We start from the raw sequence: 17,859 nt of genomic DNA on the forward strand, positions 1-17,859 counted from the left end.
TGTCACTTTCCCTAAGCCCGTCTGTCTTCTGGGCGACACGAGACAACGAAGAAAAAGACGATATCACTCAAATGTTAATGTAACAACAAACCTTGTAATCGATAGATTTCATATTTGTAAAGTCAGGTTTTCTAAACTCTCCTCAAACCTTAATCTCATTAAGGATTTAAGTTATTTTCGACATGGAGACATTAACTAAATAGTGAGCTCACACTGTTTTACATCACATAACATTCTGTTACCTCGGATGCAAAGTTATTGTTCTGTTATATTATCACATCTGAAACTTTCATTTATTTATTTTTTGGATAATCAATTTAATGTGAATGATATTCACTTTAATGAGTTTGATGGATTGAAGTCAGAAAATGATGTCACTTAATTCAAGGTATTGCTGCTTCCTCTGGACGAGACCGGAAGTTTATATAGATCAAAAAATAATTAATGATAATATGGTAGGAATGACATCATCATGATGTCACTATGAAGTCAGATAAAGGCATCAGATGAGTAATGCGTCAACCTTTGCAGCCAATAAGATTAGAGACCCAACCTTTTCTCTTGTTCAGCTCCAACTTTCTGTTTGACCTACGTTTGGTGTTTGTGTGTTTTTCCTGATCTCATCACAGACACAGAGCTTGAATCTCTTTCTCTCTACATGAAGTCATTCAAGTCAAATGTATTATTTCACTGAAGAACCGCTTCAGAGAGAACAAAAGGCCGAGACAAATACTGGATGAAAAAAGAGAACAAATGCATTACAAACTTTACATGTTCAAAAAAGCTGATGAGTTTATGTGTGTGTGTCTGCATCGGAGTGTGTGTGTGTGTGTGTGTGATTGAATGCAGACGGTGGCCACCAGGCAGATGAGGCCTGTTTCAAAGCCGACACATATCAAAGGGTTTGTGGGTGTTTGTAGTGCAGTTGACATTTTGGAATGGAAACTGTTTTGAACGCTCTCTGCGGGACGAGCGTCCGGGACAGAGAGGACAGATCGGGACAGACGAGTCACCGACTGAGGCAGCGGATGAAAGGTAGAGTCCTCGCAGGTCAGCGGAATGAGGACGGGAACTTGTCAACGGGTTGAGGAAAAGATGGAATAAACCAAGTGAATTCTCTCTGCAGCTACTCTGAATAAATCAAGGTAAGTTTCAGCTTTGCTTTGGGTAACTGGTGTCATGTCCATGCTGATTGTTAAAGCATCAATAATAACAATAACTTTCATTTTCATTGAATCTACATTGACTCACTATGAATGATGCCTGTTTAAAGCTTTTTATTGTAATTAACAGTTTGTGACATTTGTGAGACAACTGTCAGACAACCGCAACAAAAGGTTACTTAAAATGTATATTTCTACTTCTTCTGCATACCATACTTTCATTTAGTGTATTTTTGTTGGGAATTGTATTTGTTTGTGAAGAAAAAGGCCAATCTAGTGAAGAAAAAACACCAAAATACAATAGCTCATTAAAAAAATTATCATATACATACAAAGAATAATACTATTGGGATAACATTAGGCACAGTTGGTAAAAGATGTTGTCAAGTGAAATTGGAGTAATCAAATTCTCAGTGTTTTCCTCCGGCCTCTCTCCAGGCGATGGGGGACCCCCTGTTTGACTGCAGCCCGCTCATCAGTGCAGCAGCCTCAGGTAAGCTCCGGCTGGTGCGCCTGCTGGTGGACGGGGGGGCTCAGGTCAACGGGCGCTGTCCCCAAGGAGAGACGGCGCTGCTGGCTGCGTGTAAGGCCCTGAGAGGAGAGGCGGCCCGGCCCGAGACCGTGAAGCTCCTCACATACCTGCTCCACAACAAGGTCAGCCCGCACCAACTAATATTTACAATTACAACCTAGAAAGCACCTAAATCAAATTTTCTGCATATAGGTCTGAATGTAAGCTCAACCAGATATTGATTCAGGTGCATTTCTAATGCATAATAAACCTGTAGGCTACCTGCAGTAAGAGCGGTTTATTTTTAATGCATAGTAAACAGGTTCCTAATGTATCAGCTTGTGTCCTCGTCCACCGACCAAACTGTTCCTTTACATTTTGGCTCTGAAGAGCAGAACACAGTGTTCTCTGAGGCAAGTCACTTCAGGATTATACAGAGGACGGAGCAGTAGAGAGCAAGTGTCTCTCACTCGAGAGGCAGGACCCAAGAATGAGAAGATCAGAAGATCATTAGCAACAAACAATCATCCTAATGTCCTTTACATTTGGAAACTTACGTTTGGAAGTTGTCTGACTGACTCCTAGCTTACACTGGGCCCTTACCAAGGCTTTATATGATGCTGTATATGTGATGCATGAGTTCATGTTAATAAGAACCATTCAATGTTTTCTTTTCTTTTTTCAGGCAAATCCTAACGTACCGGACCGTGCCGGCCGCACCGCTCTGATGTACGCCTGCATGGAGCGAGCAGGAGCTGAGGTGGCATCCACCCTGCTGTCTGCAGGAGCCGACCCCAGCATGGAGGACTTCTCCGGAGCCTCAGCTCTGGTCTACGCCATGAACGCTCAGCACCAGCCCACGCTGGAGGTCAGTCAGGAGAGGGAACGAGTGATCAGGGAAAAAATCCAAACGTCTAAGGGGATAAAGAGGAGGAAGGGTGGATGGGAAAAGAGAACTTGAGTTTTAATGATTTATAATGAGGTATAAAGATGGTGGAAGAAATACCTACATGTTTATTACATGTTTATTATATAATAATATATATATAATATTGATAATATCAATAATGAATTTAGAGTGTTTTAATGTTGTGAGACAGTGAGACAAAGTTATTTACAATAAATAAGAACTATGTGCAACATAGTTTATACGCCATTTTTAGCTGTCAGATACACGTGGACTACTTAAATAAAACAGTATTTCCCTGTAAATTGTAATGGAGCAAAAGTATAAAGTAATATACAGTAATAGGAAAATATTCAACAAAGCAGATCTACGTCAATATTTTAACATTTTTATTTAAGTTTTTTTCCTCTTTTAATCAATGGTGTCAAAGATCCCCTCACCAGTGCTCATGCTCCACAGGTGCTGATGGACGCCTGTCGGGCCAGGGGCCGTGACATCATCATCATCACCACAGAGGTCGGTGTGGGCGGCGGCCCGGTGACCAGACGTTACCTGAACGTCCCCCCCTCCCCCAACAACTCGCCGGTGTCCTGCATGTCCCCGTCCGACATCGTCCTGAAGACGAGCTCGCCCAGCTCACCTGAGGGAGAGAACATCTTCAACTTCAGTGAGTGACACCGTTCAGTTGGAAGAATAATAATCACTGTCACTGTTCCACGATGATGCTGCTGAGCGTGCACGTTACTGCACGTGACACCGGGTCATTTTAATAAGAACAAAAGCAAAAGTTATGAATAAAAATAATCTCACCACAATGCTCATTTTATTAATCTCTTACCAGGTGAAGATTGAAACTTCAAACTCAGCTTTTAAACATTATCTGCAAACTCCTTCTGCTGAGGAAACGTGTGTGATCTGATAAATAATTGACCTTAGAAAATTGTTTGGTCAAATACTGTTTTCATTCTTAAATGAATGGTTTTCTGGAAGGACGAGAACAAAGGTCCGTCTGTGAGGTATCTAAATTCGACAATAAACATTTTACCGTAAAATGGGGGCTTCTCCATCTCGAGGCTGAGATCAGTTCTATCTGTAAGTGTCAGCCTCTCCTGGTTGTGGCGGAGCAGTGTTTAATAAAGGCAAAGTCTAGACAGAAAATGAAAATGTGTTGCCTGGGTGAGGTGAAGTCATCTCTAAACGGTGCATTACAATAAATGAAGCTGCACTTCTTCTACAGGAACTGACACGTAATCCATGAGAGAGACCGGCCACCTGCTGCAGTCAGCCACCAGGGGACGATCATCTTGATCGTCCCCTGGTGGCTGACTGCAGCATAAACCCAGCCTCCTCCATGTTAGTAGATGGAACATGGACCAAACTAAAAAGTCAAACTACACGTTAAATAAATTCTTCTCAAAGACGGTTTCTGTCACTTTCCCACCGATATTTGATCAAATGTTAATTTTCAGTTACGTTTGGTTTTAATTGGTTATCCCTCAAATGATTGACAGCTGAGGGAAACACGTGATTGGACGGTAAGAAAGTGGGAGAAAATTGAGACGCGTCATCCATCGGTATATATTGTTATGAGAAAAAAGACAACACGATATTTGTTGTCACTCTTTCAGTCGATATATATATTAAATGATGTAGAATGATATATAGTTTGGAATGACCAGCACTACTCTACATGTGATTCACACTCACACACTGTCTCATCCCTCAGCTAAGAGAGGAAGTAGCAGCAGCAGACGTCCCTCCTGCGAGCTGAGTCCACTGAGCCGCTGGGACACTCCCAGACACAGGGCGTTATCTGAACCGTGGCTGGCCATTCACAACCTGGCCTGTCTGAACAGAGCTTATGAGGAGGGCACGAGGGAGAGGAGCCGGCAGGAGCAGGGAGGCAGAGAGGATTTGGGACGAGGGGGAGGAGGGAGCGAGGATGAGAGAAGAGAGGATGAGGATGAGGAGTCGCATTTCCATCAGTTCAGGGTGGAAGAAAGGAGGGTGAGCCTGGTTCACAGAGGGGAGGACAGACATGGAGGAGAGATTTTCCACAGGGGCACAAAGGATTTCCCCCTGAGGGTCTCTCAGTCCGGGCCCCCCCTCACAGAGGCGAGCGCCTCTCAGGCAACCGTGAGCCGAATGATCTCCAAGAGGAGTCTGACAGCTGCAGGGTCAGCGCTGGACCAACCGACCCAGAGGAGCTCAGTCACTAAGCTTCCTGTCTGCCCATCACCTCACTCCCACCTCCGCAGGAACACCCTCCTCTCTGTCACGGTGGTCCCGCCTCCCCTTCACCTCCCGCCATTGGTCCACCAGTCAGACTCTCACCTGCAGGTACCGAGCCGGAGCTCCCTCGCTAAAAGCAGGAGCATGGTGTTCCTGCCTCATCCGCCCTCCACACCCTCCTCTTTATCAGGAGCATCCCGGAGACGGACACTACTCCCTCCGCTCCCCCTCTCCCACTCTCTCACCTCCCTGGTGGCTCCTGGGGCCTCCTGCTGTGGTGAGAGGAGCAGGAGGTCACTGCGTCGTCACTCGGTGCAGCTCGACCAGATCAGGGGAGACAGGACGAACCACATGGGCCTTCACGACTGAGACGTCTGCTGGAGGCATCTTCATCCCTCTGTAACCAGATGATCCACATGAGAAATGAGTCAGTCGCCATAGTCCAAGGATAGATTTGCTTCTTTATATGAGATCACATCTCGTTGGATCCTCAGGGTCAACTATACATTTTTTTATAAGCTCAAAATGCTTAAGAACAATTTACTTTAAACATCCCTTACAATAAATCTTACTTTTAGATCTGGAGCTCCAAAGATCCGTTGGCTTCAGGAGGCACCAGGATAATACCACAACATATAGAGACATATCAATTTATAGATGAATGTAGAAATTGAATGTTTTTGATGATCAAAATGAAGAGTTTGTAATAAAGAATTTATCAAGACAATAAACAGTCATTTAATTTTATGGAAGTTATTATTTGCAGCTCTAGGTATAGGTATAATCTGAAGGATTTGGGATATATATATATGCTTCTCTCAGGCCATACACAAAAGCTTGATATGGGGTTCACTTTCTTTGATATATTTAATTGTCATAGAATTAGTACAATAAAATGTAATTTCACATCGAACTGTTTCCTCGTGTTACTGATGCCAGAGTTTAACGGCATAAAAACAGAAAAATATTTAACACAATTTATAAATACTTCCCTTCCTAGTTATCTTTTGACCCCAAAAACATGTCTTGCATGAGTTGGAAAATCCTGCATTAACCAATTTTCTTGAAATTCAGATACTTTCCAGAAATCTGTTGCTAATTTCGATAGAACAAAATAGAAACAGTCCGATCTTATGGAAATAAATCTACAAATGCACTGATGAAAAAAATTCTTCTGTTCATGGCAAAAGGAGTGAAGTCATTTTATTTGTTTTTAATATGTATCTACAACAAGGGGGACACAGGCAAAAACGACTGACAACTTGATGAAACTTAAAACAAAAAAAAACAAAAAAAAAAAAAACACATTTATTATCAATGCAGTTTTCCCACCTTTTTCCAATAAGCAACATTTTTTTAATCTAAAGAAACTTTACAATATAAAGAAACATACGAAGAAGGAACCTCTTATTTTACTACACGAGACATTTAGGATCTGAAACTACCCTAACATGAGATACAAAGCAACTCCCCAAGGACAGGCTGCCTCATATTCAATACTGCTTTGTCATCAAGAGGGAAAGAAAAAAAAAAATTGGGAGGAACTGAACAGAAAAATCTTTTACTCCCGCACCCCAAAAACATCCTCTGGTAACCCCCCCCTCCCCCTGAATGTTACAGTATTATACATCAGCACAATAGAAATACAGAAATGATCAACGTTGTGACAGCTTTACTTACAGGACAGAAAGATAGAGAAGTTTGACTGCATTTTATACAACAGTATTTCAAAAGTACAGGGGAGGAAACCGCTGGTTCCGCTCCCACTACCTCTTCTTCGCAAACAAATCTGTCCATAGTTTTTTTTTTTTCTCTTTCTCCCGGCCCATTTTTAAATAGATTAAAAAAAAAAAATCCTTCATAGTAAAGTCTGTACTCTGGTCCCTGGTGTGTTGGATTGAGAGCCAGTGTCCTGTGTGTGTGTGTGTGTGTATATGTGTGTGTACGGCCCGGTTGTGTTCAAAGGGTAAAAGCTGAGATGCAGTGCGTCGGAGGTAAAGAAGGGACAAGTTTCATTTTCGAAAGATTTACCTCTTTTTCTCTGTTCTGTCAAATGGTGAAAAAAGAAATGCCCTGATGTGGTTTTTCTTTGCAGCCACAAATGAAACCGGTTTCCAAATGACAGAGGCAGGGGAGTTTACGTGTGTGTGTGTGTGTGTGTGTGTGTGTGTTTGTGCGTGTGTGAGACAGCAAGTTAGCAAAGAGTTCACACACGCTCTACTACAAAAAGCGTCCTGCCTCGTCCTCCTACACCCCTCCCCCCCCCTGACGCTACAGCCCGGACGCACAGTAAAGCCCCAGGTTTCTGTCTGTGATGAGGTGAAATAGCATAATAGTCCATAGCAGCTCCAGTTTCTGTTTCTCATCATTCATATTATTTCTGAGTAAAAGACACAACCATCTCTGAACAAATACACACAAGTTGCCCCGAATCAGCGAGTTTTTCTGATCCACTGTTAAGTTGTGATCTGAAATATCAAAACATGTCAATGATATCAAAATGCATTTTACAGTATTTACAAAAAGAAACCAAAGTTGAAAAAAAGATGAAGAGTTGTACAAATGAAATTAGAGAGGGGTGAAGTGTGGGTGGTTGGGTGGACGCTGGCCCGCTGGAAAGGTGAGAGAGATGAGCGAAGGGAGGGAGACCACTCGTTACAGCCTGCTTTAAAAAAAAAAAACTAAACACCCAAGGATCCGACCGGCAAAATGCCAGAAGTCCTTTCACCAGGAGCGACCGCAAAGGGGGAGCACCGCATGTACGACAACAAAACGTCTGCAAGCTACACAACTGTATGTGTGTGTGTGTGAACGCAAATCCCCCCCCCAAAAAAAGCACAGACATACATCACAGTGTGTTCAGGACTCATCAGCAAACGAAAAACAATCCGAGTGTTCACTACAAGTCAGCAGAGAGACGATCAGCGTACGTTCACACCGGAGTGAGCGGTGACCGAAGTGGGCAGCGTTAGTCGAAGCAGCATGAGTGGGATTTAAAAAAAAAAAAAAACAACAACAGAAGGTGGACACTTGTGACTCAGCACCTTTAGGGCTCGGAGAGACGGGGCTGGTGGCGTCAGCTGGAGATAAAGAGAGGATCTGCATATTTACACGGTTGCTACTAGTTCTGCAGTTAACAAAAAACCAGGGATAACACTTCGAAAGAAAAAGTAACAATGATTTTATACGACAAATTAAGTACATAAATAAATAGAGCTGTGCATTTCACTGCATGGAAGCTACTAAATAAAAAAAAAGAAAAGAGGAGGAGCCACTTCTTCTGGTGTGAGTTAATGAACAAGTTCACAATTTAGCGATTTTAAAGAAACCTGTGAAAAACATTTTTAAAAAACAGGCCCGATCAGTACCATGATGGATACAAATCTCACCTGCAGGGGGCAGTGTTACACCGCGAATAAGTTCAGATTGTGTGTGTACATGTACTGACTTCATCATAATCATGTGCCCTTAGAAACAACAGAAATTAGAACCTAATCCTTAAAATGATCATAGCAATATCATTAATAACAATAATACAATAATAAAAATAACAGATACAATACATACACTGGGGGAAAAAAAGGAGTGGGGGGGATAAAGAGTTCACCGATCATCACTGCCCACAGCACACACAGGGCGAACGCTGTGTGGGGCAAAGGGTTGTTTAGTCCGACCCTCCACTGAATCTGTCGGGAACAGCAACAACAAAGGGAGGAGGAAGAAAAAAAAAAAGACGATAAAAAAGTCGTAGTTGAGAAGCTTCCAGGCAGCTGCAAAGAGACTGAGTCCTTGGGGGGGAGAGCTGTTCTGTCCAGTCTCCTCTCTCCCTCTTTTCTCTCTGCGCTCGTCCTCCATCCCTCGCTCATTGTCTAGACCCTGACAGGAAGCCAGGGAGGCCAGGGCCGGAGTCAGAGAGCAGGCTCTTCCTGTGGCTCTGCGACTGCTTCCTGTTCAGACTGCCGGCCATCTTGCATGCTCCGGGGGGGCCCGTCTTAATTAGAGTCCCAGCATGCTCAAGGGCTGTCCCGGAAGGCTGCGTGGCCGGAGAGTTCCCCAGTGAGAAGGTTGGGGGGGAAGGGGAGAATAGCGGATCCCGTGTTGACGGAGGGGAGGAAGGGGCAAAGGGGGTGTATGTGTATGTGTGTGTGTGTGTGTGTGTGTGTGTGTGTGTGTGTGTGTATGTATATGTATGTGTGAGAAGGTGGTCCAATCCGATGTGACGTAAGGATTGAATTGAAGAAAAAAAATAAGGGGTTGGGGAGGATTAAACAAAAATACAAAAAAAAAAATAAAAAAAGTAAAATCACACACTCATCGTCATGTTGGGTGAATACTGAAACGAGAGAGAGGGGGGGAAGGGGGAGGAGGGCACAGATGAGTGGATATGTCACTGACAACATTCAAACACCAGAGGGCGCTGAACCCCAGCCCCTGCAAAGCTGGAGGAAGCACAGACTTTGGTTTTAACTGTTCTCTAATCACTCTGCCTCCAATGATCAATAATGCAATAATTCAATCACAGAGGAGAAGAGCTGAGTATCTGACCTGTGGATTTTTTTTAAGGACAAAACTTAAACTTCAACTTTACTGATTTAAAACAGAATTTGGCCTATTTTGATCCTTTTTTTCCTGAGTAAACAATCTTGTTGACCACATGGTATTTTTCAAAGTAAGAAATGGAAGAAATGAAGCTCAGTCAAACTAGAGCTCGACTGAGGATTATATCAGACAATATGAACCTTTCATAGACATATGAGGATTATTAATTAACCGAATTCAAATAATTTTATCCATGTTCTTATTTCTTAATACAAGTAATTCATATTTGGTTTTCTTTTCATTTATAGCTATTTTATAATTAAGTTTATGTTAAACTATGAAATCTCTTCTCTCAGTTATATTTCTTTGAGTTTAAAAAGCGACATCTTAGGAATCATGGCAAATTTTTGCTACATTGGCCAATATATCTATTGAAAAATACCACATCGGTCAGACTCTATTTGAAACGATACCCAGTCCTACTGCTCATTAGTTTAATCAAGGTATTAGGGCTCAGACATAATTCCAGCCTGAGCACCCTGTGGCTCTGCAGGACGAGTTAGAGTCATAATATTAAACAATGCAAGGGAGCAGTACCATCCTCCACCTGCTGTGCTCCTAACTCTAAGATACCCTATAGATGTAACTAGTAAATTAAATAGAAAAGGGTATTTCCACTGAAGAGTACATCAACCATAATCACATCACTGATACAGAGGGCACGGAATGATTCCTAAGTGAGAAGTAAGCGGCTGTAATGCAAGCAGAACATCAGATGTTTGTTACAGCCCTGTTTTTAACGACTGTTTAGACTGATTGTGTTTTGCATTTTTAATTTACAGTGCTGTGTCCCAGGCAGGATGAAGTCTGTGTTTAAGCAAGAAGTAGCACTTAAAACTACAGGTCAGAGACGTGACCCGGATGAAGAGATACCTGGTTCTTGCTGTTTCACCACGAGTTTCTGGTTCTGAGTGGATCTGACTGCACATGAAATCAGCTCTAATAATGTGATGTGTTGTAATCATCACAGTAATAAAATGTGTTGATGCGAGGTGGCTAGTGGGAACTGTGCAGGAGAACTAGCAGGTTCTTTATTTTACTGTGCTTACCAGCTGATTGCTAGTGCTTCAAGTTGCTACACTCTCTATTTGAACTTATGGGAACCACATGTGAATTTAGTATTTCTTATTCTACTTTGTCAGGTTAAGCTGTGTTGGAAGATTAGAGGGCCTACGACAAAAAAACCTATCGATTGTAATCTGCACCACTAACCAGTGTCCAAACTAAAAACAGGGACAAGACACAGACTGTACCAGAAAAATACTAATACTGACAAATTCAGGTGAACCCTCTGCTTGCCTCTGCTTGCATTCTTCCACTGGTTTATGTCAGGGCGTCAAGGATAACTGTTAAGGGGTTGTGAGATGCCATTCACTCGCTCTACTTACACTTTCGCTTTGGAATGGGTTCAAGAAGTTCCCGCCCATTTCGCCGTCATCTCTCGGCGTTCCAGGAGGGTTGTTCATGCCCCCCATGTTATTAGGAGAGCTCTGGAGGGAGAGACGATGGGAAAAAATACTTATAAGTGCACATTCAAGCGTTGAAACGTCATGATTATACTTTAATATTTAAGCCAATAGGAAAAGTTACGAGATTTTTACTCACCTTTGGCAACCCATCCATATCCCCAGACCCTGAGAACGAGGAGGATAGAAGTTGTTCAATGCTTCAGCTCAAATTTGTCAGAGATATAAAAGGTCAGTCTGTTTTTAAAACCCACCTAGTGATCCGTTCATGTGGTGTGGCTCCATGGCTCCCATAGCGCCCATTGGTCCGTCAGGCCCAGGTCCCATAGGGAACTGTGAAAAAGACGTGAAAGATGTGAATGATTGTGAACTTTGTAGCTCAGAATGAAGTAAATTCAATTATTTTACAGATTCAATTTCAGGGTGTGGCAGCATTATGTTACTCCAATGCTGAATCATACTGAGTCCGGTGACGTGGTTCAAATCTTATTTGAGCTGGAATAATTGTGTAATTTTTTGTTATATAAACTTCAAACACATGCAAGACTCACGTTGGGTCTGTTGCCTCCTGGTCCGATTGGATTCATCATTGTATAGATATTTTCACTGGAGTTGGTTGAGTCTAAGAAATCAGAATAAAAAAAGTTGCTTGACTTGAGGAAGATGATGTATAATGTTTACATGAAAAATTAAAAGTGATTTGTTGGGAGAGGGGGGATTGCTTGTTAGTCAGGGGAGACAAATGGAAGGGACGTCTTGTGTTTGTGCTGGGGACATAGTTTGGTGACGCACCACCTGGGCTGGGCATGATGGGAGTTCCTGGCGGACCCCCTCCTCCTGGAGGACCCTGTGAATCAATCAATGTTGGATGTCAGAATGACTCTGATCAGAACATCTTCATCAGTACAATAGAACAAAAAATGATCCTACACTGGTTTTGATGGATTTTAAACTCACCACATAGTTTCCTGGAGATGAGGAGGAGTACGCTATCTGCAGGGGAGAGGAAAGAGAAAATCAGAACTGACTGTCAGAGGACACGAAACCTGCAACATGTATCAGTCCTGGAAATGTTTAAAAAGTTACATTTTTTAACTCAATTGTAAGTTTTCAAAGAGTTTGTACTTTTGTCTATTGAATATCCCTTTAAATATCTTACAGGAAACTTTCCTCTAATTTCTGTGTAACAACACAACAAATTAAAACCTCTACCACATGGTTGAAAAAAGCTTTAATTTGTTCAGCTTTATAAAACAGAATTCAGACTCACCGAGTTTGCATTAGGTCCTGGCCAAGGTCCTCTTCCTCCGGGACCCCTGAGGGGGTAAAGGAAAGGAGAAGGAAGAGAAGGGAATTGAAGAGAAATGAAAAAAAATTAGGGACTGTTTTTAAATACTTAAAAAAAATAGTTTAATTGGAATTTGGAACGTACATGTTCATTCCTGGCATGGGACCACCCATAGAGTTGGGAGGAGGCCTCATGCCTCCATAGTTCTGTAAGACAAGACATGAGAAACACTGTAAGGAGATGGGAAGACTGCTGGAACTGTTCTAAAAAGGTTCCTATTTTCTTAAGTTTGGGTTACTTTATCCCTAAAACACATTGTATCTGCTAACAGCAGCTGCAAATAACATAAAATCAAACTAAGACCAAGTTTGATTTGTTGTAGTGAAATAAAAAGACATTATATATATATATTACTAATATATAGAATATATGAATGTGTTTTATTTGATGGCAGTTTAGTTATAATATTAGAACTTGTAATGTAGAATGATTATATTGTTACACCCATATAATTAATTGTTATATAGTTGAAACACTCTTAAGAGAGACGTAAATGTGTCTGCTGAATGACAATGACGTGTTTTATCGCATTCTAATTGATGTTAAAACGTGTGTGTGTGTCATCATACCTGTGGACCCATTGCCATTCCTCGAGGGGGGTTCATTCTCATTGGTCCACCCATGTTAGGATGTCCTAAGAAGAACAGACGAGAAAGAGTCAAACACACACTGCGACAGTCACATACACACACACACTCCTGTGCCTCTCTAAATACACATATGTCTAGTCTCTCAGAGTCAAGAATTAAGACGAGCCACAGACAATACTCCTAATCTCATTAGTTGTAACCCTCTGGCTTCAGCAGCTAATATCACCGCAGAGCCCTTCCTGGGTCTCACACACACATACAGCATTCAAGTATTCAGTCCAGTAACTGTCTAATAAACCCACAACCCAGAGTTTATGACTGGAGTGTACAAATAAAGTTCATTAATATCACACTTAGAATGATTTTGGTAATAGAATATTCACTTAATGTGAAATACTATTCCATCTATTTGCCAAGTGTTAGAATTTATTTATTCAAAATATATATTTTAGATTACTCGATAGAAGGATCAATAATTAAAATACTTCTTACAGTCCTAACAGAGCAAGTAACAAACATTGTTTTTACTACACAAAACAACTATATTACATTTGGGGCGTCCTAACTCAGGCCTGGGACTATAACATCAGCCCCAGTCGTACCTTGCGGTCTTGTTGGGTCCAAACTGTTTGGCAGGAGTGGCTGAGATCCAGGGATTCCCCCAGGAGGCTGAGAAAAAAAAAAGATAATTAACATTCTGCTACAAACGTGTTAACTACGACTTTCAGGGTTGTCAAAACTCCGCAAAAAAGTGCGTCAACCAAGTCACAATCCAGCTCAGTACCTGATTTGGCATTCGGAGTGCGGGACGCGGTCCACCTGGATACCGTGGTGACATGAAAGGCTGGAAAGAGAAATGAGAAATGGAGGAAAGGGGGAAATAAAGGCAGTTGAGGGAGGGGGAAAAGAAAGACAGAGAGAAAACGACATTTTCATTATTGATAAATCCATGAGCACTCGAACAGGAGGGCAGCACTGAGGACAAACACATGAACACGGCGTGGCTGGAGGATGGAGGATGACATTGAAAGATCAAATTCAACACATCAGCCTGAAAACATGAGAAAATATACCTGAGCCAGAATCTGTTTTCTCTTTATACTCCCACAGCATGGATTTGTGTTGGTCAGCGTGTGTGTATAAGTATGTGTGTGTCTGCTGTCACTGCGGTGTAAGCTGATTCGGCTTGTGGTCGGCCCGGTGTAGTTAGAGACACCTCACTCCGACAACACCGGTCAAAAACCTTAGAGGAAGCATGTCTGCACTCTCTCGCACACACGACAGAAACCAGAAACCACAAAAATGAAGCTCTGCGCTGCCAAAACCCCGGCTTCTTCTCCACGGTGGCATCAGTAGCTACTCTCCTGAATAAGTCTTGAAACAGACGCTGACGTGGACGAAAGTTCCCTTTTAATGGAGAGTTCACTGAAAATGCGGTTATCACATAGACAAGTGGAGGAACCCAAAACCCAGACAGTACTGTATGTGTGTGCCCATGTGTTTTTGTCTGTATATGTTACGTGTCCACACAGCCTGTCCCCTGTTTTATTTATAAGGTGCTAGAAGAAGTAAGCAGAGGGGAGGGAGCCGTGTGCGATTGTGCTTGTGTGTTAAGAGTAGAGGAGCAAAAAAGTGTGCAACCCCCTTGCCACACACATGCAAGCTGCTCTGGGGGAGGGGCACGGAGTGAATTATTCATCCCACATAGGGACAACCGATTCTGGGCCTTGAAGAGGAGCAGGCCCTGCTACCTCTGGATGCTCCGCTTTCATAACGGAGCTGGCAACTGGAGGGGCCGACATCCACAGGGAATTAGCCAGAACAAAACTAGAACTAACAGGGCTCCAGGGTAGGAGGAGGAGAAGAAGACGAAAAATAAGAAGAAGAACGTGTGTGAGCGGTGAATGGAGAGAGAAAGAGCTTGTGTGTGGGCGACTGGGAGGTGAGTGTGTGGAGGGGGGTTTGGGGGGAATGAAAGAGACAGGGGTGTTTGAGAGAAAGTGTTCGTGTCTTACCTGGCCATGGGGTCCCATCATGGGGTTGCTGGGGTTGTGTGGGGGGGGCTGTGCGTGGGGGGACTGCTGAGAGCCGGGTGGTCCCTTTAAGAAAGAAGAGCGATGTCAGAGAGGGGAGGGGAGGGGCCAGGAGGGCATATTACACCTGAAGGGGAATTGCCCGATCAAAAGTTATTAAAGAGAGAGAAGGACGAGGAGAAGGGGGGAGTGAGTGGGAGAAGGGGGGGGACAGCTGAACATTTTGGGGGAAATTTGTCAAGTTATCCTTCAAAACACAGAATTAAAGCCAATGGGAAACAATTAGGTCGAAACGGGATTTAAAAAATTTCAGTTAAGCATAACAATAATTTTGCGGGATGGGCTTGACATGTGTGGGCGGAAGAGACAATTCTCAGGACCCCTCAGGTCAGAGGATTACATGTAGTTCTTCCGTTTTATCCACATGGGGGCAGTGTTGCCAAAGGATTCCCGCGGCAGGACAGGCACTCGAGGCAACTTCAAATCAGAGGAAAGATGGTGGAAATAAAGAAAATACATTTAAGTTGTATTTCCTCATAAATGCAAATCTACTTCAGCGCGACACCGTCCACAAAGAGAACAACCCCCCAGCTCGTCCACACACCGCTGACATTTAACAACAAGAAAGGGAGGTTAACGACCCCTAATAAATAACTCATTATGCCACGGCCCCTCTTCTACTCTACCACCATCAGCGTCTTCACCCCCCCCCCAACCCACTCCTCAATTTCCCAGCAATCAGAAGAAAATAAAAATCTGGCCAATTAACAAAACAGCAAATGGAAATTTCCACATATCCCTCCCAGGCGTCCTGACACGCGAACAAACACAACACATGTGGATTACCTCAGTGAGTGTGGGGGCACGTGCACCAATGTGCAGCCAGCAGAGATGTCTGAAGGTCTGAAGCTACGAATTATCCTGAATTTTCTCCATTTACCTCAACAGGCTGTAATAGATAACACCTGTGTTGAGCCATTACAGGCGTAAAAGTTAAATAACCCTAATAAATCTAAAAAGTCTAAGAGTCAGAGTATTTGCAGAAGATGTGAAGAAGCACAAACTCATTTGCACATCGAACAATATATGTGGCGCTCGGATTGAAATAAATTGACTTTCCTGCAATGAAACAGGGAATCAAACATCCGGTTTTCTGAATATTGTTTACAAATTCTTTACAGTGCATCAACTAAGGCTGGAAGATCAGCAAAATATCAGTCAAAAACGATCACGATAAATATCCCTTTATTATTTCTTTGAAGTTTAATGACTGATTTATGCTCCTGAGTGAAGGTCATGGTTTTAAAATCTTCTTTAGGAGCCGAGACTGACCAACACAATTTTGAGGTCCATCAATAATAAGTTAGACCTCTTTAATATATATTGAACCCTTGTTATATCAATATTGGGGTGGAAAAAAATATAGCAATAATTATTGTTATTGCTCAGCCTTAATGGCAACTGATATCAATTTTCATTATGGATTCCTCGACTGATAGTTTCCTCAATTAACAGTTTTGCTAATAAATGTCAGAAAATAGTGTAGTGGCAATCTGAAGGGGAGGCATTTAGACATTTTTTATATGATTAAATCAGTTACAGAGTTTTAGGTTATTGCCATAAGATAGAATAGATGCATTTTGCCTTACAAAAATTATTAAAACCTTCGTCAATCCTCTAGTTGATGTTGAATCTAGATGACTTGATTACTCGTAGAACCTAGAGATCGTTGCTCAAATGGTATCTGATTCAATTCTTGCTAATTTTAGACTATTATTATTTAAATGTGGTTCAGTTTTTTAACAGTTAGGTTGTTTTATAACATTTTACTGAAGAGTTGTGTGTATTTTGATGAGAAACCTATCGTTTAGGCATCGTTCAGGTTTCAGGAGCTAACATCAGCTCCGACTACGAGCAGGAGCCACATCTGCAGAAAACAACCGGAGCTTTGACTCTAAGGTCCCTTGAAGACAACACACACACACATGCTCGTGCACACACACACAGTGACACATGCGCACAAGAACACATGCACACTCAAACACTCGCCCAATCTCACTCCCGCACCAATGTTATAAATAGCTCTTCCATGCGTCTCTCCTCACCCTCTCCCTCTCCCCTCCCCACCCCACCCTTCCCCTTGCTTATTGACAGTGGTACTGTCACTCGTACCCCCACCAGCACCTCCACCCTCTCAGCACATTGCCTCACTCTCAACAAACAATGCGAGTGGCCGGTAGCCACACAAACCAACACTGGGCCACAATCAGTGTGTGGCACTGATCTTCAACATTGCCCCTCCTCCTCCTCTCTTTCTTCTACTCCTCTTCATCTCTCCATACCCTTCCCTCTCTCTCTATCTTGTCACTTGCTTTTTTTCTCTTCTACTCTACTCCACCACCTTATCATGCCTCCTGCCAAATGCCATAGCTGTCCATCACACCGCTGCCTCACGATGAACGTGTGCGTGTTTGTGAGTGTGTGCACGTTCATTCGCCTGCATGTGTTTGTATAATATCTGTGTGTGTGTGTTTGTGATGCTGTGTTTCCACTCTTCAGACAGCCATTACACGCACAAAAACCAGAGCCAGGACAGGTCAGAGACAGAGACGTGGATGGAGTTGAAGGGGTGGAGAGAGGATGAGTATGTGATGGTTTGTATCATGAATCGGTTGAGCGGCAGCGAAGGATGAGCAGAGCCACGATGAGACGAGTGTGAGCGTCGGAGACTGTGGTGAGTGCAAGTGTCAGGAGTGGAATAAACACTGTTTGGACAAATGTGGGGATTGAAGGAAATATATGTGGGAGAGCTGCACCCAACCTGTAACTGTGTCATATGTAGAATTAAGATAACATAAAAAGCCGCCAATAAGAATTTGATGTCCAATGTAAAATGTAAGATATAATTATGAGCAACAAACTTGTTTTATCAGGATTAACAATCATTGAATACAGTTGTGGAATCCTGGGAAAACCACATCCTGGTGATTTAATTTGTTTTCAGATAAAT

At 42.7% G+C, this 17,859-nt stretch overlaps 2 protein-coding genes across 3 annotated transcripts in view; one reads left to right on the plus strand and one right to left on the minus strand.

The window, feature by feature from the left end:
- Positions 1–1,373: 1,373 nt before the first annotated feature.
- Positions 1,374–5,235, plus strand: LOC133962036 (ankyrin repeat domain-containing protein 34B). The gene is made up of 4 exons (XM_062397472.1): positions 1,374–1,817; positions 2,360–2,542; positions 3,041–3,248; positions 4,308–5,235. The coding sequence occupies exons 1-4, from the start codon at positions 1,605–1,607 to the stop codon at positions 5,180–5,182; spliced, it is 1,479 nt and encodes a 492-aa protein (XP_062253456.1). The 5' UTR covers positions 1,374–1,604; the 3' UTR covers positions 5,183–5,235.
- Positions 5,236–5,999: 764 nt separating this feature from the next.
- zgc:110158 (uncharacterized protein LOC553590 homolog) overlaps positions 6,000–17,859 on the minus strand; it is a 38,013-nt gene continuing 26,153 nt past the window's right edge. Inside the window, exons 6-18 of one of the 2 annotated variants that reach the window (XM_062397757.1) lie at positions 14,832–14,915; positions 13,601–13,660; positions 13,419–13,485; positions 12,796–12,860; positions 12,311–12,372; positions 12,149–12,194; positions 11,836–11,871; positions 11,671–11,725; positions 11,430–11,500; positions 11,133–11,211; positions 11,018–11,046; positions 10,801–10,902; positions 6,000–9,146 (exon numbers count right to left, since the gene is read on the minus strand). In XM_062397757.1, coding sequence (XP_062253741.1) covers positions 9,117–9,146; positions 10,801–10,902; positions 11,018–11,046; positions 11,133–11,211; positions 11,430–11,500; positions 11,671–11,725; positions 11,836–11,871; positions 12,149–12,194; positions 12,311–12,372; positions 12,796–12,860; positions 13,419–13,485; positions 13,601–13,660; positions 14,832–14,915 — 786 coding nt within the window. In that variant the 3' untranslated portion in view covers positions 6,000–9,116. The remainder of the gene's footprint in view (positions 9,147–10,800; positions 10,903–11,017; positions 11,047–11,132; positions 11,212–11,429; positions 11,501–11,670; positions 11,726–11,835; positions 11,872–12,148; positions 12,195–12,310; positions 12,373–12,795; positions 12,861–13,418; positions 13,486–13,600; positions 13,661–14,831; positions 14,916–17,859) is intronic. The other variant, XM_062397758.1, reaches the window with a different exon arrangement.

The sequence above is a fragment of the Platichthys flesus genome, chromosome 10, assembly GCF_949316205.1.
Source record: "Platichthys flesus chromosome 10, fPlaFle2.1, whole genome shotgun sequence".
Classification (NCBI taxonomy): Eukaryota; Metazoa; Chordata; class Actinopteri; order Pleuronectiformes; family Pleuronectidae; genus Platichthys; species Platichthys flesus.

What these genes read in the sequence shown, in the direction of transcription:
- LOC133962036 (XM_062397472.1), top strand. Translation starts at nt 1,605, where the DNA reads ATGGGGGACCCCCTGTTTGACTGCAGCCCGCTCATCAGTGCAGCAGCC. An exon ending in CATACCTGCTCCACAACAAG is followed by an intron (nt 1,818 to 2,359) that starts GTCAGCCCGCAC and finishes TTCTTTTTTCAG; the next exon opens with GCAAATCCTAACGTACCGGA. An exon ending in AGAGAACATCTTCAACTTCA is followed by an intron (nt 3,249 to 4,307) that starts GTGAGTGACACC and finishes CTCATCCCTCAG; the next exon opens with CTAAGAGAGGAAGTAGCAGC.